The 26,558-nt window shown below is 40.4% G+C and overlaps 1 protein-coding gene across 2 annotated transcripts; it reads right to left on the bottom strand.

Annotated features, from left to right (window-relative positions):
- On the bottom strand, positions 1 to 26,558 carry nsg2 (neuronal vesicle trafficking associated 2). 2 transcript variants are annotated; one of them, XM_026370391.1, is made up of 5 exons: positions 26,235 to 26,558; positions 25,745 to 25,978; positions 17,409 to 17,519; positions 3,231 to 3,341; positions 1 to 1,518 (listed from the first exon to the last, which is right to left on the bottom strand). In XM_026370391.1, the coding sequence occupies exons 2-5, from the start codon at positions 25,871 to 25,873 to the stop codon at positions 1,321 to 1,323; spliced, it is 549 nt and encodes a 182-aa protein (XP_026226176.1). In that variant the 5' UTR covers positions 25,874 to 25,978; positions 26,235 to 26,558; the 3' UTR covers positions 1 to 1,320. The 2 variants fall into 2 exon arrangements, with proteins under 2 accessions (XP_026226176.1, XP_026226175.1); XM_026370390.1 differs by having other exon boundaries at positions 25,745 to 25,918.

The following is a 26,558-nucleotide window of genomic DNA, read 5'->3' as shown; positions in this document are numbered from 1 at the left end:
TCACAGCTTGTTTTATTTTGAATTCAAACCAAGAGAAGAGGGACAAAGATGCACACTGATAAATTACACCAGGTATCGCTACATATCAACTAACAACGTCACAATATCTCATAAAAGCACTCTTGACAACAGATCCAACATTTAAATAAAAAAAAAAAAAACAGTACAGGAACAAAAACCGGCTGCAGTCGAAGCCCACCGATAAACGAAACACAGCAGAAAATAAGTTTTGGCAAAAGACGGTGATATGCACGGTATCTCTTTCCCCATCTGCAAATTTGCATTTAATGAAACTACAAGACTGGCAGCAGAAGCAATATGTAAGTGAATCGCATAAAGAAACTGTAGGTCTGTAAAGAAAATAGAAAAAGGAAGAAAGAAATAGCTACTACAATGTATATGCACAAAAACTAGCCTGAATGCACAGTATGTACAGCTTGGGTCACTGGGGGAACTCAGGATTTAAAATGGATAACACAGCACATTGACAATGTCACTGTATTTGAGCTATCAAACAGTCATGATGGAAAAATTCATTCAGTCGACTCGGGACATGTTGTGAAAATGAACGCTGGAATTAAACCTCCCTCACAGCAAAAATGTTGTATTTTAAAATGTGTTACAGCAATACGAGACCATACAGACCTATTTTAGGATGGAATATGAAGTGTTGGACAAACGTGCCTGAGGTTACACAGTTTGGACAAAATGGGAAGAAGGAAAAGGGGCAGTGAATGAATTTACATATAACTACAGTAAACACGGCTGGGGGAAAGAAAGTATGACCAGCGAATCTCACAAAATGTGTGATATTCAGCATTTACTCATGCTTTTTGTACAGATTATCACATAGAAAATATGCATACATTACAGTAAAAAATAAATATATCATGACAGTCAATAAATAATTAATTAAAGGAAGGGAGTAAACATGGTAATAAGCGAGCAGACTGTGTGTGTGTGTGTGTGTGTGTGTGTGTGTGTATGAGCAGACGATGATAATAATCCCAAAAAGAGCAAAAGATCAATGGGAAATGCTCCTTAACAACAGTGGGAGCACATACGTTGGCAGACAAGGTAACTCAGAATATGGTCTAGCATGTGCTTGTGTCTTTATGTCTGCATGCATGTTTTCACTCTATACTGGCATTATATATGTAGCTGCTGAGTTGATGCTCTGTATCGGTTTTGTCTAAATTTCTAAATATCCTCCTACATTTGTGTGTGTGCACGCATGTGTATATGTGTGTGTCTCTATCTATTCTTCGTGCCTGCATGTGTCTCTATGTGTTTACAACATCCTTTAACCATCCAGCTAACTCAGTGGCCCTCGCCACTCGGGGGTTTTGAATCGTGCTGCTGCCCCCCTACTCCTCCTGGAAGCCAGGGGGAGACAGAGTGCGAGGTGGTCTGCTTGGCCATGCTGTAGTGGCTGATCACTGTGTAGAAACGGCCCCTGGCATTGGCATCCTGGGCAGCGTAGTAAGCCTCCAGAGAGGCTGGGATACACCGCTTGTGCTGGAGAAGAGAGAGAGAGAGAGAGAGTTGCATTCAGAACATTTTCTAATTAATTCATGCTTTTAAAAAAAGATGCTACATGTTTATTAAAGTAGAGGTACGACAGTATGTTTTTGTAACATCAAATGATTTCAGAAAATTATCTAAATGCACACACACACAAATTTTCAGAACATTTCCATTGTAACTATTTTCCATGTGGTCTAAAAAGGGTTAACTATGGATGTAGTGTGTAAGATTTCGTGGCATCTAGTGGTGAGGATTTAGATTGCAACCATCAGATTACTCGCCCACCCCCATCCCTCTTTTTCCACGTGTAAGAAAGTCTACAGTGTCCTTCAGGTGCCATGTCATTATTTATGAGTAGCAATATGTTAAGTAATGAGATTTGTAAAAAGCAATACATAGGTAGTGCACTCGTAGCCTAATGGTTATTGCACATACTACATAACTGCAACAGTTTGAGTCCTGCTAGAGACCTTTGCTGCATGTTACACCCTCTCTTTCTCCCCGTTTCCTGCCTTTCTCTCCACCGTCAAACTATCAAATAAGGCATAAAGAATTATGAAAGCATATAAATAAGGCTCAATTGGTGCTAAGGGGGCAGAAATTATTATTAACACTAAATTGTACATATACATCATTTAAGATAACAAAAGGTATGTCCTATAAAGTATTCCCCAAATATAGAAATATAAGATATATAATATAATAATTCACTGACGTACTGTTAAGATATTTCTGCTGAATGAGTGTATAGACTTGTAACCTTGTGTGTAGTCGTGATGTATGTGTTATGTGCATGTGACACTGCTAACAATATCTTCGTAGACTGCAGTCAGAGCCCCTGCAGAGGTTGCAGGCCTGAATCTAGATTTATTCCACCTAAAAGACCAGATTTGTCCACAGACTGAGACTTTCAAGGTGACCCCTCACAAAGTACCCTGAGCCTTGTAAGTGCAGTACAATGAAAATGTATAAATACTGAAAAGTAAGGATGGATGACGGTTTCTGCAGCCGCATACTTCAAAACGTCAACCTTCACTAAATATGCGAACAACTCATCCAATAGTTTTTGGATGAATGTGGCTGTGTGAGACATTTTCTTTTGTAGAGTAAGCCATATGGATCTGGAGTTCGAGTTCATAATGTGGTAATTATTGTAAAATAGGCCGTTAGTCTAATTTGTCTCATTTTCATCTAATAGTCAACTCACACTGATGGTTTGAGATCAGCCTCAGTGAAGTCTCTTTCTTTGGCTTCAGTGTGAAGGAACAAAAGCACAGAAAATCACTGATATCATTGATTGATGATTGTCCGTCTGATAAGGCTTGTTAGCTCCTTGCTGTAACATGACCTCATAAATTTGTAAAAGTAGGACGTTTTTTTATTTTTTCTTCTCCCACAGGAGACACAGTGGTGCTCTCACCTTTGATTCCTTATTTAGATGGGAGGAAATTATAGAGAGGGAGACAGTGAAGGGCAGAGAGAGATTTAGCGCCATGCATAAGGAAACATGGTGGCTCCAGTGGTGAATCAAATAATTGGTTGATCAATTACTTAATTGTTTACGATTAAGCACCAACAATTTCTCATCTTAAGCAAAGGTGTTAAACTTCCATTGATTTCCACCTGCCCTCTTAAACACCTGGCTGTGGGTAGTTGTGTTGTAATGCTTTAAAATGAAATGCAGGCTGATTTATGGGTCTCACCTTATAAATGAATCCATCTGGGCAGGCATGGTCGTAGGTGAAGGCTTTATAAACCACCAGGAACACGATGCAGGCGAGGAAGGCCAGGGCAAGGATGATCAGAATCGTCACCTAAAGAGAGGACGAACGCCGGTCAGTGTGTGTCCCACAGTGACAAAGAGTGAGGATGTGGTTTATATATGTGGGAGAGGGTTGGGACAGATGACATACATGCAGTAGTGTGTGTGTAGTCATAATAAATGTTAAGATGCTGTTGACGGAGGTCAATGGTTCCTCAAGGTTGCTGTTATGTGATGAATAGCTTAGGTTGTGTCACTGTTAAAAATCACCTTGTTTCCATGTTCATTGTGCTGCTTGTGCTTAGCTCAGATAAATATGACAGGAGTCAGTGATATAAAACAGAAGCATATGGGAGGAATTTAACTGTGCTGCTACGTGATGCAGGGTCCGTGCTTACATGGTTCATATACTGTACTGACCTTTTACAGCACTTTATCATGTTGCTAATAACATTACAGATAGTTTAAGTAAGGGACAGTGAGCCAGCATGCACAGTATCAAGCTCCTAAAACTGAAGCAGCAAAGTGGCATTCAGCCATTATTATGTGCACTTATTATGTCAAAAGGAGTCTTGCAATTCTGAAATAAATAATGGTCCAAATTAATTTGCATATAAACCCTCCACAGGTCGCCTACTCATTAAATTACCTGCGTCCTGCAAAAGTGGGGCAAAAAAGTGGATATGAGCTCTTGTTGGTGAATTTTAGTTATGTGACGTGAACTTAAAATATTATAACAATTATAAAAAATGAATGAATCTCTGTAAGTAAAAACAAATATGTTGTATAATACAATTAATAAATACAGTTACTGAGTTTATTTTTCACTGATTTCAGTTGTTGGGTATCTTTTTTAAGCAGCCTCATGAATCAATTAGCATCCTTCCTGCCACCAATCCTGTGAACTCAAGTCAGTAAGAGCAATCAATTAGGGCTCCATCTACTTCCTGAATGCTTCCAGCAGTTTACTGTCAGAAGCAGCAAAAAGAAAAATGTGCCCCTAGTTACAGACAGGCTGATTTATGAATTACATTTTGTGATACTGCAAACAGCTCTTTGTAAATGAAGCCTTTCAATAGCTGCTCTGGTCAAATCTGGAATGAACTAAAATGTTCCGGACAGTTTTTACAACAAGCAGCTGTGAAATGCCATCATTTGTTTAGACAAGCATTTGTAAAGAATCAAAACCCAAAAATGTTTGATAGCAGCTGGAAGCAGAGCTATTCAGAAATGTCGGAAATAACACATTTCTTTCTGCATGCTAATGCCTCTGTTTAGTTTGAGGTTTTAAATGCGCCTTTCCTTGTCAGGGTAGACAATGTCGTAGTGAAGCTGATTAACATATAAAAGGATGTATTTCCTCCTACTTTCTACTTCACACAGCGATTGGCTGCTTTGGCGTGAGCTTTTAATTTGAATTATGCAAATCAAGTGCAAAGGATAGCTGTTTAAAAATGAGAACTCATAAATCCCACTGTAGGTTTGTGTGGGGAATGCATACTCCTGCATGTGTGAATGTGCTTGTTCCAAAAGAAAAATAAGTGCTGCTAAAAAGTGAGATTTACCCCGTGAGCGAGTTGAAAATAGAAGCCTCCAGAAAGGCTGAATAGCTCTAATTTTCTGTTTCCATTTCTAGACAGGGGCCGGCATTAAAGTCTTTCCTGATTTACTGCTCTCTACGTGATCTGTCACAGCGAGATGTCAGAGCAATTACACATGGGTGTGATCATTAGTCTCCATCAGTGTTATGGGGGTGGACAGGGACACGCAAGCTAAGTTACTGTTTACTGGGTTTCAACTTTGGTTGCAGCTGATACTCTTAATAAATTACATTAAAAGGACACATTTATAGTCACACAACCTATCTTTCAAAGGGGCAACAGGCTCTGAATGACTGATTAGGACCCACCCTGACCCCCCATATGAATAGTGATGTACATGAAGCAGCTTATTAAGAAGAGGGATTACTGTGAAGCATCTCATATCATGGAGCGCAATGAGTGTTTTATGCATGTAGGGACTCAACTTTGCTCAGACACTGAAACAAGTGCTGAAGCTATTAATAACTGAAAAGATTTGCATTTTGCATAATTAACTTAAAAAAGTGTTAAACTGTCACCACATGTGCATTTGAATTATTTGTCACTTTCAGATTCAGCGTATTGTCTGCTTCCTGTACATTATCTGATCTCTCTTTAGTGATGCTTACAATTAGGTCACAATATTGCACATGACACAGATTAGTAGGATTAACCCAGGCACGGACAGTAGAGCCTATGTTGACTGTCAATGACACGTTAATTGTAGATTCAAAGCAGCAGCAGTAGCAGTCAGAGCAACAGTTCAAGCACATACTCTGACCTCTGTAATATAAATGATTGCTCTGAAATCCCTGTTGATGCAACTGCAGCCATGTCGTGTATAAATCCATTAAAAATCAATCCTGACCTTTCTCCATTATTCATAATCTGGCTGAACTCTGCAGTAAACCTTAGGAGGTCGTCGAGGCAATGCTACAGCTCGTGGATGAAGGCTGGATTCCTACTTTTATCTGCCAGTATCTGCTGGCCTGATGCAACTATATCAACTGAATCTCTGCCAAAGGTGTGGTCACATTGAGCATAAGAACATAAAAGAACTAAACTGAATCGAGTAGAAAAGAATAAAGCTCTGAAGGTCGGAACAGGGTTCTGATCTCTCCCAGCAGCTTCTCCTATTTTCTGTGAAATACAGTGGATGTGGTTGTTTTGTCATTAGCGCTCCAGTATGCGCCACCACCACCGCTATCACCACCAACACAACCATCATCCTGTTTGCTGTGCGACACAGATAACAGACAGGTGTTTGTTTTGCTTGCATGCAGTTAGACAGGCAGCATGCTGCTATAATTTGGATAAAGAACAACGTGTCCTTAACAACGATTGGCTCCATCAGTAAAGATTGGATTGGCTGCGTGGCAGGTGACCGTGCCCACTGGGCTTTAATCCACTGAACCCATCCGGGGTGCATAGAAAGCCAATGTCTTTATTCACATGGATAAAAAACATTCTGATTGGATTTAAGGTTTCACTGATGCTGAAAATGCATTTTATCAGCACAAAATACGTTTTGTGTAAATTGTAAATGCAAATATGTAAAGTACACCCAATAAAAGGTCTCATCTAATAGCAGTATCTATGGTACACTGCACAAGAAAAAATCCAAGAGCTGGAGAGAATAAATAAGACAATGTACTTTCTAATCATCTAATGTCTACATAGTGAAAAATACATCATAACCTTCTGGACATTATTTAAGGACCGATTAGCAGAAGCTGAAGTGAAGGCCCGGTGATCACATCCTCATCTTCAAATTAAAGTGTAGACAGCTGTTTTGATGCATCAGTGAAACCACACTCAGCTGCAGTTGCAAACAGCTGTGTGCTGTGGAGTAAGGCAAACAAACTAGATTATAAAAGATGCAGCAGGATCGGTCCTCTGCTCCCCAGCTTCCCCCACATCAATCTGAAGATTAAGCATCTACCTATTGTTTGTGTTTACCCACATTTTTCATAATAGAAACACCACCTGCTTATTTTCTACTGACTCTGGATTGTAGGACACACTGTAATTGATTCATAATTCAAGATATTTTCCATGAAATACATTTGCCTTTAATCTTATTTAAGGCTGCAGGCTGCATGATTTGTTCATGCATGTGCTATGTTACAATGCAACACACCACCCACACGCTCACTGCTGGAACTTGACAGGCCATATGGAGGAGCACACACGACCTCGCATTCACTCGAGCTAAAGAGGGGAATATGCAAGTGTGTTCGATAAAGAGCGAGAGGAGGAGGTGGGTGTGTGACAGCAGAGCGATGCGAGAAAAAAAAAATGACACTGATAAAAACAGGTGACAGAGGGAGCAAAGTGAGAAATAAAGGAGGTGATGACAGAGACAATAAAGCAGCAAGTAGCAGTCGGACAGAGAGCGAACGATAGAGATCCAGGGGCAGATGGAGCATCTCGGTCCCTCTCTCAGTAGCAGGTGTCAGAGACAGAGAAGCAGGCAGGCGGGCAACAAACACAATGGGATATCAGTTAACGGATCAATCCACACCAATAAAGGCAGACTAAGTATTTTTCATTCATCTTCATAGTCCTCATTTAATAGCAGCACAAAAGAAACAAAATCCTCCAGTTCTTTTCTGCTCTTTGGTTTTTACTCCACAGTGACACTGTGAGCTGCAGATGAAAAATATACCAAGCTGCATGCCCCAAAAGAGGTATTAATATCAAATGAGTCTTTGCTGTGATCATCTTAAAGGGCTTTAGGGAAACTTGTTGATTAATGAAATTAACGAACTTTGTGACAGGATAAGCTGTAGTGGAGATTAAAAAATACCAGAAAATACATTTCAAAAGCTTCAAGGTCAGATATGTTTGCCAGATTCAACACCTACAGGAAGAGATGAATAAATAACCCATAACATGACACGCTGGTACTCCAACTGTGGACATGGACAGATTGGGAGAAATTGGGTCCCCGAGCACCAACAGGTTTAAAAAAAATACAAAACATCCCTCCATCTCACAAAACAACCACAAATGAGGCCATCATGTTCTATCTTTTGTCTCTTAGGGATAATTTTTGCATCACTTCATACAGAGGCTCCGGCTCAGGGCTGTAGGTTTAGGGTCCTCTCAGACTATTGGACCTCATCTGATCACCTGAATGGATAGTGACTGTCCACAAAAGAGTTATTTTAAGCAACGTAGCAATAAACTTGGAGAAAATAATTATTATTGTTAAAAACACTGGAAAAAACTGGCTGAATTTGAGGGTTTAGGACTTTTTTTGCTTTTGCTCTGGGCACATCACCATTTTCCTACATTTTATAGACTTTAATAGATAATTAATGAACATAACTGTTATATAAACTTAACATAACCTAAAAATGAAGTTAATATAAATTCCCTCTGGATCAACACTGGAGATGGTAAACCGTCACAATTCATCACGTTTAATAATTTAAATGGAATATTCTCTCATCCATCCTGCTGAGGCATTTTTGTGGTGTTGAAATTAATGAAGTCGATCACAGGACGCCTGATGGCAAAGCGAATTATTGGTAACTAGAGTTCTTGACTGAAAGGTCACAGATTTGAGCCCTTTGTGTCCTCAAGCAAAGCACCAAACCTCTGCCTACTTTGTCACATGGAATATAAATGTGCAGGTGTAGATAAGAGGATTAGTCAAATTATGACAAAAAATAAATGGAATACGACATTAATGCTTCAAGGCTGCTAGGTGATGTTTGAAAATTTGGTCTGAAGCAGTTCAGGACAAAACAGCAGTGGTTACTAGCAGCACACCACAGCACAAGTACAATAAATCCCATCGTCCTACACTGATACTTCAGCATGGCCATGCTGCATTTGAGAAGAAGCAATTATTAGCGTGTGAACTGTCTTTCCTCCCAAAGCATCTCAGTGCAGAGTTCTTTGTTTATAGTCAGCTGAACAAACACAAGTCTCAAAACAGATCATTTGAGGATGCAGCCAGCTCAGAGCAGAGTTTCTGAGACGGGGCAGATGGATGTCAAGGAGAGTATGTCCAGGGATTTGGACTCTCGAGGACTGGCTATCCATTGGAGGCGCGGCTACTGTAGCGTGGCAACAAAGTACAAACACCCCTCTGCTGAGATGTGCACACGTCTTAGACGGAAACAATCAGTTAAAACGTCAACCTGAGAAAACTAGACTCTGCTGTGATCTCAGGTAAACTGAGGTCTGCACACAGGAGTATATCTCCCTCGGAGCTTAGCAGGAAGTGGTTAGGTCAACAAACTACATTCACAGTTAAATCTCTTCCAAAAAACAATGAATTGAACATGAGCGTAGTGGAAACATATGCAGCGCCCAAGATGTTTTTCTTTGTTTGTGAGTAGATTTTATTAGTTCCAACATTTCATATAAAGGTCACCCAGTAAAGAAAACAACGCAGTCAGTAAAGCCGCACTACAGTGTGTCCCACAGCAGCCTTTGATCACTAAACTCAAGGATTTAGATGTTAAAGATTCTTCGCCACATATAAACTGTGTCAGTACAAACACAGAAAATTATTTCTGGTATGGACAAATAGAATTTAACATCCTGCCCCCGCTCTGATTGTGCACATCCAGGGGCGACCCAGTTACAGACAGTTTGTACTTGATCGTCCTTTGCGCTCTCCTCAACAACAGCGCAGTGAAAGTTGCTGAATTTTCTTTTTTACCAGAACACGTTTGACCACTGAACTGACGGGTGGGAATAAAGTGAGAGTGCTGCATGATACAGTACAGACGCTAATGGGAACATAACAGCAAGTGCTGCATGTGAAAGCCTTGATTTATGCAGATTACAGTCATCATTTCCAATTTTACTGATTTGAATCATCTTAAACCGCAGGATCACAGTGATATTAGTAAAATTGAGTCACAAAAATCTAAAGTTTCCAGTGGTATCTTGAAAGACGTCCAGCACACTGAAAGATAACATGCGCTGAGTGTCCATGGTGACTTGACCTACTTTTTAAGAGATCAGCGCATTCATAGGAAAGTTAGGATTCTAACCTGCCTTTGTATCATGTGTTTTAGTTTTCTTTTTAGTGACTACATGAGGCTAAATGTAAAGTGAGAGTGTCGGACTGCACTGGGATGCTGAAGCTATTTTCTGTGTGTGTGTATACAGATGTCATTACAGAACCTCACAGGTCTTTCTCTCATAAGCATACAGAATCCACATGCTCGGTGCTGAATGAGACAGAGATGTGCAGCAGGGGATAGATGCTAATTATGCTAATGTTTCCCAATTAAGCAGGGTCTCTATGGAGACAAAACTTCAAAGGTTTCGTTAGAGCACAGTTGTATTGGTTAGAGACGGCGCTCGGAGGAGAACGTGCTCCGAGGGTATAGACTCTAAATCAAATAGCAAGTGGGTTTAAAATGCCAGAAATGATTAAGTGACAAAAAGCGTAAAAGAGACAAAGACATAAACCGGGACAGTGGTTAAACATCACATGTCCTGTTGTCAGCCTGGACAATCCAATAGTCCTGAAGGTATCATGATATTTGTTCCTAAAATATAACTCCAAACGTAGATGTGCACTCAGGAAATAACACTAATCAATAATGATGCATCCTCGGTCATACGAGCACAGGAGCACACACACAAACACACACAAACACACACTAATTATGCATCAGTAATAAGTCTCAGAGGAGACGCTAAACATCTGGTTTAGATTTGCTAATCAGCTCGTACTCTGCTAGATGAAGATGTTTCAGGAGAGGAGATATTGTTGATGATAGGAACCACCTCCTAACACACACACACACACACACACACACACACACACACACACACACACACACACACACACACACACACACACACTTAACACACCTCTGAACAGTTGTTTACATCACAATACAAGCCTCATTACTCTAATGTCTCCCCAGCTCAGAGTCCCCTGGGTGTTCTTTATGTTCCTGCATGTTCATCATGTAGGAATCTCAGTGTGTGTGTGTGTGTGTGTGTGTGTGTGTGTGTGTGTGTGTGTGTGTGTGTGTGTGTGTACTGTGCTAATAAAAGTACTCACCCACTCCAACATAATATTTAATTACGTTTTTTAATCTTAAATATAGATTTATGGTGTGACATTTTGTGATCTGTCCAGGGACAGCAGATTGAAATTAGCTTTGTGGCTAACTCAGGCACATTTATGTTTATTTATGACAACATTTAATTATTTTTGCTTTTTTGGCCCCTGATCAACAAAGAAAACACATTTAATGTTTAAGGTAAATGAATTCTCTACAAAGTGATCTAGTGATTAAAAAGAAATACAGTTTAGCAGATGAGCATTTGGTAACCTTGAGTCAATGTGGATAGGTTTTTTATTACCTGTACACGTCGGCTAAATGGACACATGAATGAACAGTCTCATTAAAGTCCAGGCACAAATAGTCTATTAGATTGAGATCAGGACTATGATTATATCTTTGTCCTCGTGGTATAGGATGTGTCATGATGCTGACTCACTAGAAACCATGTAGGTCTGCTACTATTACTTGAAAACCTCTCTGCTGCATTTAGGGACTTTCCATTTAACCAATTATGTGGCTTCTCTGGCTGCAGAAATAATGATGGATAGAGCTGAAATTCAAGTCTCTTTTTTTCCAGCACTACAGTGTGTGTCATCATCTGCAGTGACATAAAAGAGTGATTTTGTATCTTGATACTGTAGAAAACGTTGGCAAAATTGGCAAAAAGTAAAAAAAATAGCTTCAGTCCTGTTGTTACAACAGATCACATGAGAGGAAAAAGTGTTCGGAGAGGAAATATGAGAAATAAAATGTAAGATTAAAAGGGTTTTTGTACTTAAATAGTAGATTGAGAGGTTTTGGTGAAGGATATGATTCAGTGAGCTGGGGGATTTGTCTTGAAGAGAAGAGCTTTATGGGTAAAACAGATGAGAAGAAGCTCTTCGCTGCCATGATCACAGTCGCTGCACCGTATTTTACAATTTCACAGCCAGCTGAGAGCGAGAAGTGTCAAATATGTCAGCCAACAGTAAAAATATTGTTCAGAGTGTGATGTTTATCAGCATTTCCAACTTATCAGAGCTTTAAATTATACACGTGGAGCCGAAGGAAGATGAATAACACAACACAAAGAGAATTACTGATGCTAATAATAAATGCTGTCAGGACTGTAAACACAGCAGGCGTAATACACTGTACAGTACATAGTGGACAGAGGTGGACTGATTGAGAGCACAGATGTTAAAGTGAGAAGTGGAGGGTCAGACTACTCATCCACAGTCTGTCTTCCGCTCCCTCCCTTGGCTCAGCTTGTCAGAACAACAGCAGCAGAGTGAAGGACTCTGGCTAAGGACAGGGACAACATGACTGCTCACTTTCCACTTCCTTACTGCATAAATCAGTGATTATACCTCCTGAGTTATTATTCAGTTTTCTTCTCTGCCTTGAGTTTAACACATAGGGTTTCAGTTCATATATTACATCTAACTGAACACTCATTTCTAATGATCCTATATAGTTCTAAACTACAATACACGTTTAGAACTGGATCCAGATCTGCATCAATAGGATACATGTGCCTAATTTTTCACTCCGGTAGCTACAGTAGTGCATGAGACACTAATTTAATATTTAAAAAATAACCAATCCTGCAATAGTAAGAAATCCCCTAAAAACTGTTGGATCAGCACCACACACTAATTACTTTTTCCTCAGACGATGACCTAATTTCCCACCACATTTTATAGGAGTATGCTGAAAATGTCCTGCTAGTTATTACAACAAAAGACATAATGATAAGTGTGTTCACAGACATGAGATAGTGCTGTATATGTATATGTAGCATGTACTTGGAAAAACAAAATGGTGAAAGCTGACACTCCATGGACCTGAGCTCTTCATCCAATCGTTTTTTGGAGTCTTGAAAACCACTCACATCTGAGTTGAACAGTGTTTGGCTGCAGCCTCCTCCGCGTCCTTGTCAGGATGGTCAATCTTTAATGGATTCTTTTTCTGAAAACGTAAATTGGATTTTCTCTTTGCTTTGACCTTTGAGATTAAACAGGACGTGCAGTTAGAGTTTCATTTATATGTTTCTCGTATACTGAATGTGTAAGTCATATGATTTATGTATATGTATTCGCTGCTGCTGATATTACCAGGCAGACAGTGATTTAAGTCTGATGTTCTTTGAGATGCTGCTTGATACAAGATCTAAAGCACGACACAGAGCAGAACAGAAGCTATCGGGACTTTCAAATCATCCCAAATATCACTCAAACAGCAGCAGTATCTGCCTCTGTTATCTGTCTGTCTGCTTCTGGTCCTCTCCTCTGTCTTAGCGTCCGTCTGTGCATCTCATATGTCAGCTGACACACTGGACCCTTATCTCTAACTTGAGATGTCTTTGAGGCTTTCGAGGCAGACTGACCTAACCAGCACTGTGTTCAATCATGAGCATGTATGACCAGCTTTCAGCCGGAGCTCTAGGATCTAGGGATCACATCTGGCTACTTTATTTTATCTGAAGCCAGTTTTGATCAATGTCTGTGAATATCTGCCAATAGCAGTTGGCATTGGCAGGAACTGTAAGTGTGTTTGTCTAAGAAGTGTTGTAAAATGCTTCCCACAGTGAGTTTCATAAAGGAGTGTGAGCAAGCTGCCACTGATTGTTGGCTTGTGATGACACGATGGAGAGGGAGGGAGAAGAGGAGAAAGGGTGAAGGGAGGCAAAATAGCAAACAAAAGTGTGAGCTGGACAGATGATGATGGGGGAAGGCGGTGTATGGAGAGATTACGAGAAGGTGAACAAGCTGGGTAGAGAGTATGAAGGTAAGAATCTGAGTCTGATATACTATGGGTGCATTTCCAAAGTCCTATACAGACATCTTCGTCTTTCTGACAAATGCTGCACTCCAAGTGCAGCAGAGGAGTTTAAATGTTGCTGCTCACACACCAGCAAAAAGCATTTGCTTTCTTCTCTCCCTCCTTCACACAAAGTGCAAAGTATAATACTACAGCTGAAAGTAAATCAATTGTTCCCTCCACTGTTCCCTTAATTTTGTGTGTGTGCGTGCATCAGTGTGGGTGTTTAACTGAGAGCAGTCGACGGCTATAAATGCTCCCTGCAATCAGCGTACTATTAGTCATCCGTACAAAACAAGGAAGAACAATATGTGGAACAGGAGGCTGTGCAAGGTTTCGAACTACAGCAGTAATTACCTCCAACCTGACAAACACCGAAGGCCTTCTGTGGAGGCGGCAGACTGCAGCAAAGCTTTTATCTGAAGGCGAAGTGGAGGTAATAATGGGATAATTGTTTTGGACGATGCCTGCCTCTCCCACCGCTACCTGCACAGGCCTGCTAACTTCTCCTGGCACCAAGCGTATTCAGCCTGGCAGTCTCTGCGCCGTCATGCAGCCTGTGTGTGTGTGTGTGTGTGTGTGTACGTGCACGATGAGGTTTGTGTTGGCATTCACTCGGGAGTGTGAGAGTGTCAGTCCTGTAGGAGTGGGTGTGTGCTAGTAGGTTTGAAGTGTGTGTGTTTGGGCGGGCGAGAGCCAGCCAAGTACACCATGTTTTCTGGATAATGAGCGAGCCAGAAACCAAGCAGGACAACAAAATTAAATCTCCCCTTCATCAATCTCTACACCTGCATTCTGAATCCTTGTTCTACTGAGCCAGACTGATGCCTTCCTCTGATCCAAGTCTTCATTTTCAGAGACGCTCTTTATTGCATTTTCTTTTCATTAGAAAAGCTGCAGTCGAGCGTGAAGACAAAGAGAACGGATCTTTTGGGCCAAAGATCATGAGCCAATAATTCAATGCAGAACTCTTTCTGTTTTTCTTTGTTTTTTTTCCACTTAACATGAACGTTTTGATCAAATATTATCTTTCCATGACAGCATGAATATACTTTTACATATGTATGTTTGTTGAAAGAAGCAACGTCAGCTGCTGAATGAATTTTGATCTTGCAACCCACGTGTGCTCAAGGTTGCACTAAAAACACAATTTAGTAGTCGTAATTACAGTTGTAAATAACACAACTTGGTTAAATTTAGACATTTTCTGCCTGGTTAAATATAAAAGAATATAATTCCTCTCTAGTGTCTACTTATTTTCAGTCAGTCACTGTTTCTAGCTATCTGTCTTTCTGGCCTCTCTCACTCTTCATCTATGTCTTCCTCCTCTCCATCCTCCTCCATTACACTGAGAGCTCTCCGGGTTCAACATCCAGTGACATTCAGGAGCCTGAAGTCTGGCTTTATGTGAGCTTGTTAATGAGGGATGAAACATCCCCTCCTCTGTTCATTCATGAAACTAAACAACTACAGGAAATGCACTGTAGTTCAGGTCTGCTGGAAGTAATCAGAAAGAGAGAGAGAGACAGACAGAGGTAGGAGGAGTTGAAATGAAGGCAGTGAGAGTAGAAAGAGAGGGAGGGGACAGGGACACAGGAAGTGATGACACATGAATCTAGTCTAACGGGAGGAATATTTGGAAAATACAGAGTGATGGAGGAGAGATCTGGTAGGAAGGAGCTCTCGAATACATCTGCCCTACATCCACCAAATCATAACTGTATTTTATATTTGTATATTTATCACATTTATTAGGTAACACCAACATAACCCAGTCTGTTTTTCCCCACCTGCTTATCAGCTTTCTTTGTCAACAAGAACACTGCCATGGCCGTGTCTGTAAGTCACTGTGGGCCTGAAATGTGACATGTCATCTATAAACGAAACTGCATTGCTATTCAAAATAAAGCTGTTTGAATCAAAAAGGAAAAAGCAATGGCATAAGCAGAAACACGCAGGGCGAAGAAATAAAGAAGCGTCAGGGAAGGAGAGTGAAGTGAAGAAAAAGATGGAGAGTGTTAAGAAGGAGCACGGCGGTAAGGGAGGGCAGATTAGAGAGCATTTTACACCCTGAGCTCTTCATCCATCAACACAATCTGCAAAGCTTTGAAGAGAGAAGAGATGTGCAAGCTTTTCATCCAGAAATGTTTGCTCTGCACTGCACAGCACGCTGTGCTCTGTAGTGTGTGTGTGTGTGTGTGTGTGTGTGTGTGTGTGTGTGTGTGTGTGTGTGTGTGTGTGTGGACATGCCTGTGTGCCTGCAGAATCAGCTGTGTCAGTCAAGCAAAGCAAGCAGTTAAGTTGAGAACCCCAAATCAACCAACATCGCACAAAATCACACAGACTGTGAAATGCATGTCTGCCTTACCAAAGCTGATGTGGTGTGGCAAGCCAGAAACGATAAAGTCTGCTGCATCATTTAGAGCAACTATGATGAGCAGCACTGTAACTCAGTATTGCTGATTGGCAATCTGTACATTTCTGTGTATTCATTTGTTTCCCTTTGTCTCACACATCCTCAAGTCCCTAAACACCTGTCAGGTTTTTCCTATCCCAGCTGAACAGTAAGTTCAGATGGAGGTTTATGGCCTCTCAGAAGTTCAAGTGCCACCAATAGCTGTGTAACAAACGTGAAAGGAGAGTTAGAGCCGGTTAGTCAAGAGGGTGTGAATGTTGAATCAGCTCTGTGAGGCTGTTAGCTCTAAACATTTCACTGCTCCTCCATCTTAGTTGCTCTTCACAGATGCCACTTCCTATCATATTGTATTCAACCGCTGTGAGCTGAAGAGGGCACAATCAGTCCCTACAAATATGCATTTTTCTTTCTTCATGTGATGTGTGACAATTTGAACTACGCACAGCACCTCAGGGCTCAGCTGGTCTCAGTCGACTTCATGGACAAAACACATATTTTCTCTACACAAATGATTCCTGACATGCCTGTAGACCCAGTGCTGCCATTTCCAAGACACCGAGCTCATCACATCACTTTGGAGTGCAGTCGAGGCCCAGGTGATGCCGCTTTCTACTTAACCTTGGCAGTGTAGCTGTGTGTGAATAGTGTATATGTGTGCATGTGAACCGACTCTCAAATCCTGACAATTTCACAGCCTCTCTTGGTGTCTGATGTCTAATTCTCTTCTCCTCCACTTCTGCTACGTCCTTTCAGGCCAGGGTTTCACCTCTCATTTACACACACTCTTAGACGTTTGCACACTTTCTCTCCTCTTTCTTGCGCGCACTCTGTCAGGGTTGCCATGGAGCGAGGTTTTCTTTGCTGCCATGACAACATGAGTTCTCTTTGGTCTCCCCTAACGACAGAAGAACGGAGCAGACAGCGCCTCGGTGATGTAGATGTTTTTGGAGCGGTAACTCGGTGATTCACGCACACAGCTGGAGTCACCTGAAGGGCAGCGGTGGAAGAGCGACGCCGCTCCTCTACTTCAGTGAAAGTACAGCAGTGTAAAAAGCTCCAAAGCAAGAGCACTCATCCTGCAGCACAATAGTCCCTGTGACTGATAAAGTACTATAAATACAAATAATATTTGCTTTAGTTGGGTTCATCTTGTGAACACTGATGTATTTTATAAGCTGAGTATATTTCTTGGTGTAAAAGTTAAAATGGAAATTTTCGATGTATAAATATCCTGCTCTAAACTGAAGCCATGATGACAACATTCTTACCTTAAGTCTCTCAGAAACCCCATCCGTAAAACTGATGGTGAACTCCTCTACCTTGGGAACCTTCAGCCTCTTCTTCTCTGTTTGGTACTCTGTGCGAGTTTTCACCACCACCTGGAGGAGAAAGGAAATGTTAAATACTCTGCAGCAGGAAGTTAGTTAGTCAGATGACATGTTTAAAATTCTTTCAATTGGGAATGTTACAGATAAAACATTAAACCAATTAATGTGCATTCACTAAGAAAACATTTTTACACTATTTCACGCTTTCCGAATACTTTCACTTTCTTATGGACAAAAATGTGCAAAAAAAGACTGAGAATCTGCATAATGTTACATAAAAATAATCTTTCAGCCACCTTCACACCACCTTTATCAGCAAGTGTGAAAAACAGTCAAATCTATGAGATCCAGGTGTTGAACTCACTTTTCTAAATCTAAATCGCAGCCTCTGCTACTTGACATCCCTGTTTCTCAGAACATCCTGAAAACAAAGAGCTTTTATCACGTTGTAACTTTTCTCTGTACGCCTACTGAGGTGTGTGACATTTTTACATTTCAAGTTATTTCACTGTGCATTATTTAAATGTAAAATAAATACAGCGGAGCATAACTGCTTTTCATCTGAATAAAATGATGTCTCTGATTGTTGCATATAACCTGCGGCTTTAGGACATAAATATTACACCAAACCCTGAACACGACCAGGAACTATCCTGCAGCAGTCCACTCCACTGTATATTAACGAGGTCCGATGCACACAATCCAAGACCCCCAGTCTGAGGGGGAACACTGAGTTTTATGCCAACAGATAGAAAAAAGAGCCAAGGTATTACAGGCCTGCCCCAGTACTGTCTAACAGTCATCAATAAATAATCCGTCTAGAAGGAGAAAGAGGGACACAGAGAAACAACAAACTGGTTCAAAAACACAGAACTCAACAAATGACTTACTATCTGATGCTACTTTATACTAATAATCAGAAATAGCTCCTTCTTTTGGTAACAGTTGAATTTTTATTAAAATTACACATAAAAAATATAATAATCCAAACAATAAAGTAGATTATATAGAATAATAATCCTATAACAATATAGTGTAGTGGCTTTAATCATCAGTGTTCAGCAGTTATTTGTCAAACGTAATGCATACATGTATACACATTACTTATTAATGTTGATTAAATTAGGTACATTATTACTTTGTAGTAACTTATGCATTATGATGGTGAAGTATTCCCATAAACTAAATTTTGTCTGCAAACTATTTGCAGGATATTACCTACGCATTGCCCTCCACACCTTCATTAAAGTGTCGTGTCCACTTTAGCTCCATCTCTGCTTCCTACTTAAATGGAGAAAACAACTGATTTTACCAGGTTTTATCTCAACACTGCTCTTAACAAGAGGAGAAAGAGTCCCTGCTTTTTAATGCATTCCCCGTGTATTCGGCCCGGGCAGATATAGAGAAAGGTGGACAAATGACGAGGCAGAGGAGAGGACGATGGAGCGAATGAGAACAATGTCTCTGTGTCCTTGTGGCTAATTGCGCTGCTTCAGAGCGGCTCTCTGTCACTTTGAGACAAAGCCAGAAACTGCTGTGCACACAAACTGGCTCCACTATCTGAATAACAAAGCTGCATGTTGGCTCCTAAAAGCTCTTATCTTAGAGTTGAAGGCCGCAGTAGGTGTGCTGAATACAGCGCATTAGATTGGACCCCCGAGACGCCAGAGCCTTGTGGCCTTCAGTGCAGCAACATGAGACGTCGGGCTTGTCAAAGTCGTAACTAATGTGTCAATTTTGCCTCAACTTTCTCATTCTCTGACTCATTTCACACTGACGTGTCCAAGGCCTCTAGGTTCAAACACACCGGCGCTTCATGTTGCTTCATTACCTTTTCCCATCCTCTACCTCGCACTCCTTTATTTCATATTACCTAATGAAGTGGCCATCAATCAACATTGCCTCATTTACACAGCCCTTCAGCCATCAGCAGCTCAGAAATTTACTGAACAAAGTGCCATCTTCTCTGATTATAGAGGCCCAAATACTCTTTTGAAAACCATCAATTTATGAACAATACAATCTTGTTTAACAAAGTGTGTGTAGTAAAAAAAAAAGATACGACGCCACGAACAGCCCTGACAGGATGAGTATAAATATAATTAGAACTTGAACACTTATTATTCCACTGTGGTGTCTCGCCTCATTTTTCATTTGTGATTTCTTGGGAGAATCTATTTACGCGTCGTGTTGAGTATTTTTTGTTTGTTTTGCAAAGGTTGTAGAATGATTTTAGGATTGTTAATATAGCTTGGTATTGTGTTGAGGTATGAATTTGTGGTTTTACGTTAAGATCTACATTAGATGTATTACCATTACATGTAGTTCATTCATTATCCTTAAAAGATCAACCAAATATAGTTTTTTTTTCTTTTTTTTCTTTATTTCTGCCTTAAAGCTGAAATATTTATTAAATGTCCTCTATAACAACTATATACAGTTTTTTTTTTTTTTTTTGACAGATGACAGATTTTCTGCTGGAACAGATTTACCTAATACAGAATCTGCCATGAGCAGCACAACCACTGTGGCTACGCACATAAACATTAATATTGATCATTAAATAACTGTGCAGGTTTGGCAGCATGTTGCAGTGTGAAATACTTTATACCATAATAACATTGTATTGTATTGACATCATTAGTTTTGTTTTTCAGTACAGTACCAAGTGTTTTGCAGTTCTAAAATGTCCTATTTTTACTCCCTTATTCCCCACAATCCTTTTTTATTCCACTATATTGTGTTGTAATTATTTAGTAAATATTATTACATTACATTATTACATAGAACATAAAGAGGAATAGCTTGTGTGATATTTGTGTAACTACAGCAGAGCTTCATGCAGTTAGTGCTGCAACTTCTCCCCTGTTGTGACCTTTTAATGTCATCTAGACTGACAGGCAGGTGTACATCGACAGCAGCAAAATGATTCCAACACATACAGACACAATCTCTACTGGAATCTCCTGTGAGGATCTATTTACAGATATTCAATTAGTCATGTATATTTTATGCAAATGTTTTGATTCGCTGACCTTTAAAAGCACCCATGAGTGACACAGAGTCACTTTTAGCTCTGCAATAAACGTGGTGGTTCTCGAAGTCAGCAGGACTTGATCTATGATTTAAAAACTGCACTTTAGATGTTTTTAAATCATAGATCAAGTTTTCATTTCGACATGTGAATGACGAGTGAATGAAGGAGAGAATGAAGGAGTGAATGAGGAGAGAATGAACGGCACTCTTTCTCACACAGAAGTACATTATATAAAAGATACTCAACCAGCCACTATCTCTTTGTCTGCACACTATTTTTTCCTCCCTGTGGAAAAACTGTCAGCTTTCCTTTCTCTCCGTCTTCCCCACTACACCATTCCTCAGACCTGTTATCACTATGATTGCCGTTTCATTTTTCATCCTCTGGGAGATTTGGTCTTTGGAGTTACAGTGTGGAATGCAGCTGCAGACATTTCTCTTGACATGTTTGATTCTAGTATTTCCTTGTGAATAAAACAGTGAACAGTGTACAAAAAGCAAAAGAGATCCATATCTGTGGCAGCTGTACTGATGTAACATGACTTCTAACAGGATGAAATGATGAAATAATGAAACACGATTAATGTTTTATCAACTCATCTCTTAGTGTTTAGATATTTAGTTGGTTTGAATTAGGCATAAAAACATTAGAGATGAGACATCCCCTGAAGAGACGGAGCTCAAGAGTGTGAAGAGAATTAAAAATAAGCAATGCTAGTAAAGCTGACCTTTTATGTTAAAAATAATACAAATGGTGAGGATGTAATTATCTGTTTCTCCAATTATATTGTACAGTTACTGGTCATTTTACACATTATAACACTGTTTCTTAAACCTGCTATAGTTGTGTACTTACAGCCAGAAGTCACTGAGCAACATTAGCATCCTGGCTATCTTATGTGACAGAGTGTACGATTCACTCTTTTACCTCCATGTTTGGTCTCCACCAACCATCTCAGTCTTTAGCTGCTAAATATTCCCCTACATTTGAGTTTACTTTGAAAAAAACAACAGCTTTTCTTATTTAACCCACAGCTTTACTGTGAGTAAGAACACAAAAAAAAATCCACAGAGGAAGTCGCGTGGAACTCATTTGGTTTTAATTAATTAAACACATTTAATAAGGTGATTAAATATGTTGATTATTAGTTCAGAAATTAGGTAGAGGATGTTATAAATACACTGTGGGTTTACTCTGGAAACCTGCTGTTAGACTCTTAGGGTGGAAATTGATGGGTCTCAGCTGCTATTTGCATTTCTCCTGCATCAGAGGTGTAAATCAATCTCTGTTTACACAAATGGAACCAAACCGGCTCCTTATCATGCTACTGTTATTATTCTATTACTGAACTCTTATCTTCAGAAACTACTCTGTGCACAGTCAGTTAGGTAAAAGCACAGTTTATGTGTAATCTGTGGTGATTTAAACTTGCTGTGGTGATGATTAATCTGGTTATGAGGTCTCATACCGTCTCAGAAATAATTCGGCCATCGTGCTGACTGCAGCCTCCTAATTTATGGCTATAAGAACACGCAGCCAAATGAAATGACTTAAAAGCTACTGCACAAAGAAACAGACTGATAGGATGAAGCTGTAAGGAGGGATGCTGGACAGGATAAGAGAATTACTGTAAATCTGTCATTGCCTCTGAAGCAGGTCTTTGTATCTCGGCTTTGTTCTACAAGAAACAACCAAAGAGAAAAGATCCATCTGTCTTTGGGGTTCTGTCTCTTTGTTTCTGTGCATCTCCACCCTCCTCTAGCTGTTGTTGTTGTTGTTGTTTTTTTCTTCAAACTCTCAGCAATCCAATCAAGATATTGGTGACCCAGCGGTGGCTGCGAGGCGTCCCTGCCCAGATGGAATCAAATCTAATACCTCTCTAAAGCCTCTGTAGACCACAGCAGCATTGTTAGTGTGTTAGTGTGTGTGTGTGTGTGTGTGTCTGCATGTGTATGAACGTCACACACACACACATCAGGCAGAATCAGGGTGAAAACAGCTGTACCAGTCAGGTCACATGACCCAATAAACCTCCCTTCAAGCTTAAAATGACAGAGAGAGAACAAAACTGGTCTCGGATCCGATTCTGAAAGCCAGATAAAAGCTGATTAACATTTAACGCTTTCTGGGCGGGGCATGCAGCAAAAAAACAACCTTTAACGGAGTGAGATTATAGATTTTCATCACAAATATATTAATATTTTTTAGGTGAGGAATCCTACAACAATGTTGTTGTCCCTTGTTATAATTTTTCAGAGTTAAGTCTGGCTTTTGCTCCAACAGCTGTTCATTTCTGTGAGCGCCGCCCTTTATTGAGACTATATTTTTACTATTTGTAATTGATTCTGTAAAAGAATGTCTGAAAATGCTATTTCCAATATTCCAATCTGTACATTACTAATGTTTTTATATTTGTAAATGAACTGCACCTGTAGATTGACTTGACTTGAAGTGAAACAGCACGTTAGTCCAGTCTCATATTATATCACATCATATCAGTTCAGTTCAGTTAAATTCACTGCTGTTGTTATGAAACAACAAAGGACTTGCACGTGCAAAGTATGTAGAAAAACATAATGCCTAGTATATCAAACTGTGTAAGCCATAATCAACATCGCATATGCTCAAATGTTTAATTACAGAGTTCATTATTCTCCTGGCGTCTCTTGCGTTCATGCATCACTTGCCAGGAAGACAAACTGCCACATTTACAGCTGGAGACAAATTCAAAGATATAGCAGCGAATTGACCTTTTACGACTCCCACGCTGTCCCACGTGAGAACAAACTGACCCATATGCATTTCCATAATGATTTACAAAGAAAACGTTTTCTGAATGCTCCTCTAAGTATGGACAACTTAAACCAGCTTATGCAGCAGCTGAACTAACTATTTCTCAGTCCAGCGAGAAACCGAGCAGCAAAATCTTCATCAGCTGTCAGGGAGTGTATCCAAAAGCAACAAGCAACAGCAAGATTTGTGCCTGAATCTCCTGAGGCATGTAAAAATTCACTCATAGTCGACAAAACATCAAGTCCTCCTCTCTGACCTCTTTTTTCTTTCAAACGTCAACAACAATAACTCAGTGGTGTATCGCCGTAGCTCACCCTCCATCCAGCTTATTTTCCTTGTCAATCTACCTGTTCAGGTTATCAGTAAAAGCCGGAGCAATCACTGACCCTGTGTGTGTGTGTGTGGCAGCACTGACTACAGGATGCAGCAATGTTCTGGAGTCTAGTGGGAGTGATTTAATCAGTGTAAGATGACTGACAGCTCTGTGAATGCCATGTCGTGAACTGGTGGCTGCTGACAGAAATGACTTGTCACACACACACACATATGCTCCCATGTCTGCTTGTATGCACAGTCGTCCAAAATGAATGCAAACTGTATGTTCGGTGACTGACAGATCTCCCCAGTAAACAGGTATATGAAATAGAGTGTGTGCAACCATCAGCACAATGCACAGTAAGTGTTCTGTGTGATTTAGTCTGCAAAAGTTCAAGTGGACATCTATTTCTGGTATTTCTGAGAAGCCTTTGACCGAAAAAAAGAAATAACTGTTTTTCTAAATTACAGCAAGCATCCATCATATGATGAGTGTGGCCCCTGCTCTTATAAAGTGGTCTAAATTGTCCTGCTTTTTAAAGGCCAGCAACTCAAGTCCTTGGTTGACACAATGATAGAAAAATCTTTTCCACTCTAAAGTTCGTGGATTTAATTTTACTTCTTCACTGTGATGCATTTCTTGTTTTCCAGCGTTTCTACAAACTTAGTTCAGGGGAGAAGTTGTTTGACTGACTAGATTTGTTAAAAACTATATATTGATCATTTTCATGATCAAATCATATGTAATTCACATTTTTAACCTGAAAAAGTCAAAAAGTCGCATTATAATCTTGTGATTGCTGCAAACAGTGATCCAAGAAAAGCCTGTTCATCATAAAATGCTATAGTAAATCAATGAAATAGCTATAAATATGCTTTTTTTCTATTTGTGAGCAGTTTAGATTGGCATTATGTCTTTATATCAACAAATTGCTAAGATATGACACATATTCAATATATATAATATGATGATACAGTATGGCACCACTCTAGTTCACACTGTAAATATCTAACTGCAGCCAATTAGTTTAGCGTAGTGCACAGACTGGATCTGAGGGGAATAATTAGCCGTACTGACTGAATGTATTAACTAGTGAGCTTTAAACCTACTGCTATAGGGATACTGTATTTTTACCATTTAATACGGAGGCTAGCGGTTTCCTCAGTCTTTATGCTAAGCTATGCTAAGCTAATTGGCTGCTGCCTGTGGTTACACATTTATCTCCTCCTCCTCCAAACTATTAATTTAAGTGCACAATGATCTAAAACGCAGAAACCTTCATCTCTGCACAGCTGTTTATGACTCCTTGTGTTGGATGATGTCATCACTTCCAGCTGTGTTTTCCAGGAAGTTGCAGTTGTCACATTTGATATGTGACAAATACCAAATCTCAAGTAAATCTCTCAAATTGTGCTCCTACATGAACGTGAAGGGTCGTTAGGATGGAGCTACAGGTTCTGCAGCATTTCCTGTTTAAATCAACTAATTGTCCTGTTAGACTTCAGCCTGAAGCTCATTCAGGTTGTTGCATGAAAGATGAGAACGAACAAACTGGAGAAAACATCTTCTGATGAATTTGATCATTTTTCATTTGGAGCCAGATTAAAAATTCAGATTCATATGAAATGAAACCATCACACTGTCACTGTTGTCTCGAGACAGAGAGCTGGTGCATAATCAAGCTTTCACATGAGCAAGGGGAGTCGATGAGCTCGTCTATTGTCTAATTCCATTAATTGTCATAATGTGCAATCAGTGGCGCTCTCTGTTCCAGCCCCGTAGAAACGCCAACATGATCCACGTTGCACTGCCTCCATGGTAACTGGATTAACGAGCGGCAGTGCACTTACTATGGGATGCCGAGATGATGATAAATGACAGTCTGTCTGGCAACAAATCTGTCTCCTAATCTCAGCTGAAACAACAAAGGGCAGACAGCTGAGATGAATGAATGTGTGAGTGAATGGAAGGGATTGAGTGTGTGTGTGTGGGGGGGGGTTATTAAGCACAAAAGCATTTGAGGATGGCGCAGGTGAACAACATCAGTCTGTCAAGAACAACAAATGCACAAACAAGCGAGAAAACTCAGTTGCACACATAAACACATGTGGGTCTGCTGTGGTCTCTCACCTTGTCAGGCGCTTGGCTCTGGAGGCTGCCGACATCCAGAGGAGTGATGAGGGGCACATTCTGAAAGCCGTCCTCCACGCTCACAGGTTTGGCCCCTTTGTCTTGAAGATTACTCCCCAGTTTCACCATATTTCCCCGACTTTATATATTCCCTTATTTCCCTGAAGGATGCTCCTGCACAGAGGAGATGTTAGAGAAGGATGGGTTTACCCCGGTGGCTTTTTGATGGAGATTCTAGTGGAACATGAAATTAAGATGTGGATGAGATTTAAACTGTTGACTTCCACTCATGTTATCAAATTAGGGAGCAGCTAAAATGACTTATTTCGGGGGAGCAAACACTCAAAAAAGGCACAATTTGTTTGCAATAGGATGTAAACATACCTCGGGCAAATAATACTGGGGACAAACTGAAAAACAATACCTTCACCCAAATCCTCTTCCTCACCTCCCCAATCAGCCTGAAATGCGTAAAAATCAGTTTACTCACAGCGGATCGTCCTTGTCCGTCCGTTCCCTGTGTGCTGCTGCAGTGTTTGTGTCTGGACAGAGGCGGAGAGAAGCGCAGATGAGGAGCAGGTGAGGCTGGTGGCTGCGCTGCGGTCGCTGATGCTGCGGGAAAGCAACGCTGCACCGCCGGAGACGCACTGGATGTCTGGCGGCAGGTTTCCTACCAGCAGGAAAACCAACCCCCTGATCCAAACGCAGCGTCTTCTTCAGCGTGTGCTGCTGCACCCAGCCGCTGGAGCCGCCGCTAGGGGGGTTTGAATTAGATTGTCCCCTTTGTGGAGTCTCGTTTGTTTGGAGGAATTAA

Source organism: Anabas testudineus, chromosome 14, assembly GCF_900324465.2.
Source record: "Anabas testudineus chromosome 14, fAnaTes1.2, whole genome shotgun sequence".
Taxonomy (NCBI): domain Eukaryota; kingdom Metazoa; phylum Chordata; class Actinopteri; order Anabantiformes; family Anabantidae; genus Anabas; species Anabas testudineus.
The sequence above is the reverse complement of the archived record's forward strand: the minus strand, read 5'-3'. Positions and strand labels throughout refer to the sequence as shown.

Excerpts from the sequence above, each read along its gene's own strand:
- nsg2 (XM_026370391.1), bottom strand. The coding sequence starts at position 25,873 with ATGGTGAAACTGGGGAGTAATCTTCAAGACAAAGGGGCCAAACCTGTG. Across the intron at positions 3,342-17,408 it reads GGGTTTCTGAGAGACTTAAG|GTGACGATTCTGATCATCCT; the intron begins GTAAGAATGTTG and ends TCCTCTCTTTAG. Across the intron at positions 1,519-3,230 it reads CAGATGGATTCATTTATAAG|CACAAGCGGTGTATCCCAGC; the intron begins GTGAGACCCATA and ends TCTCTTCTCCAG.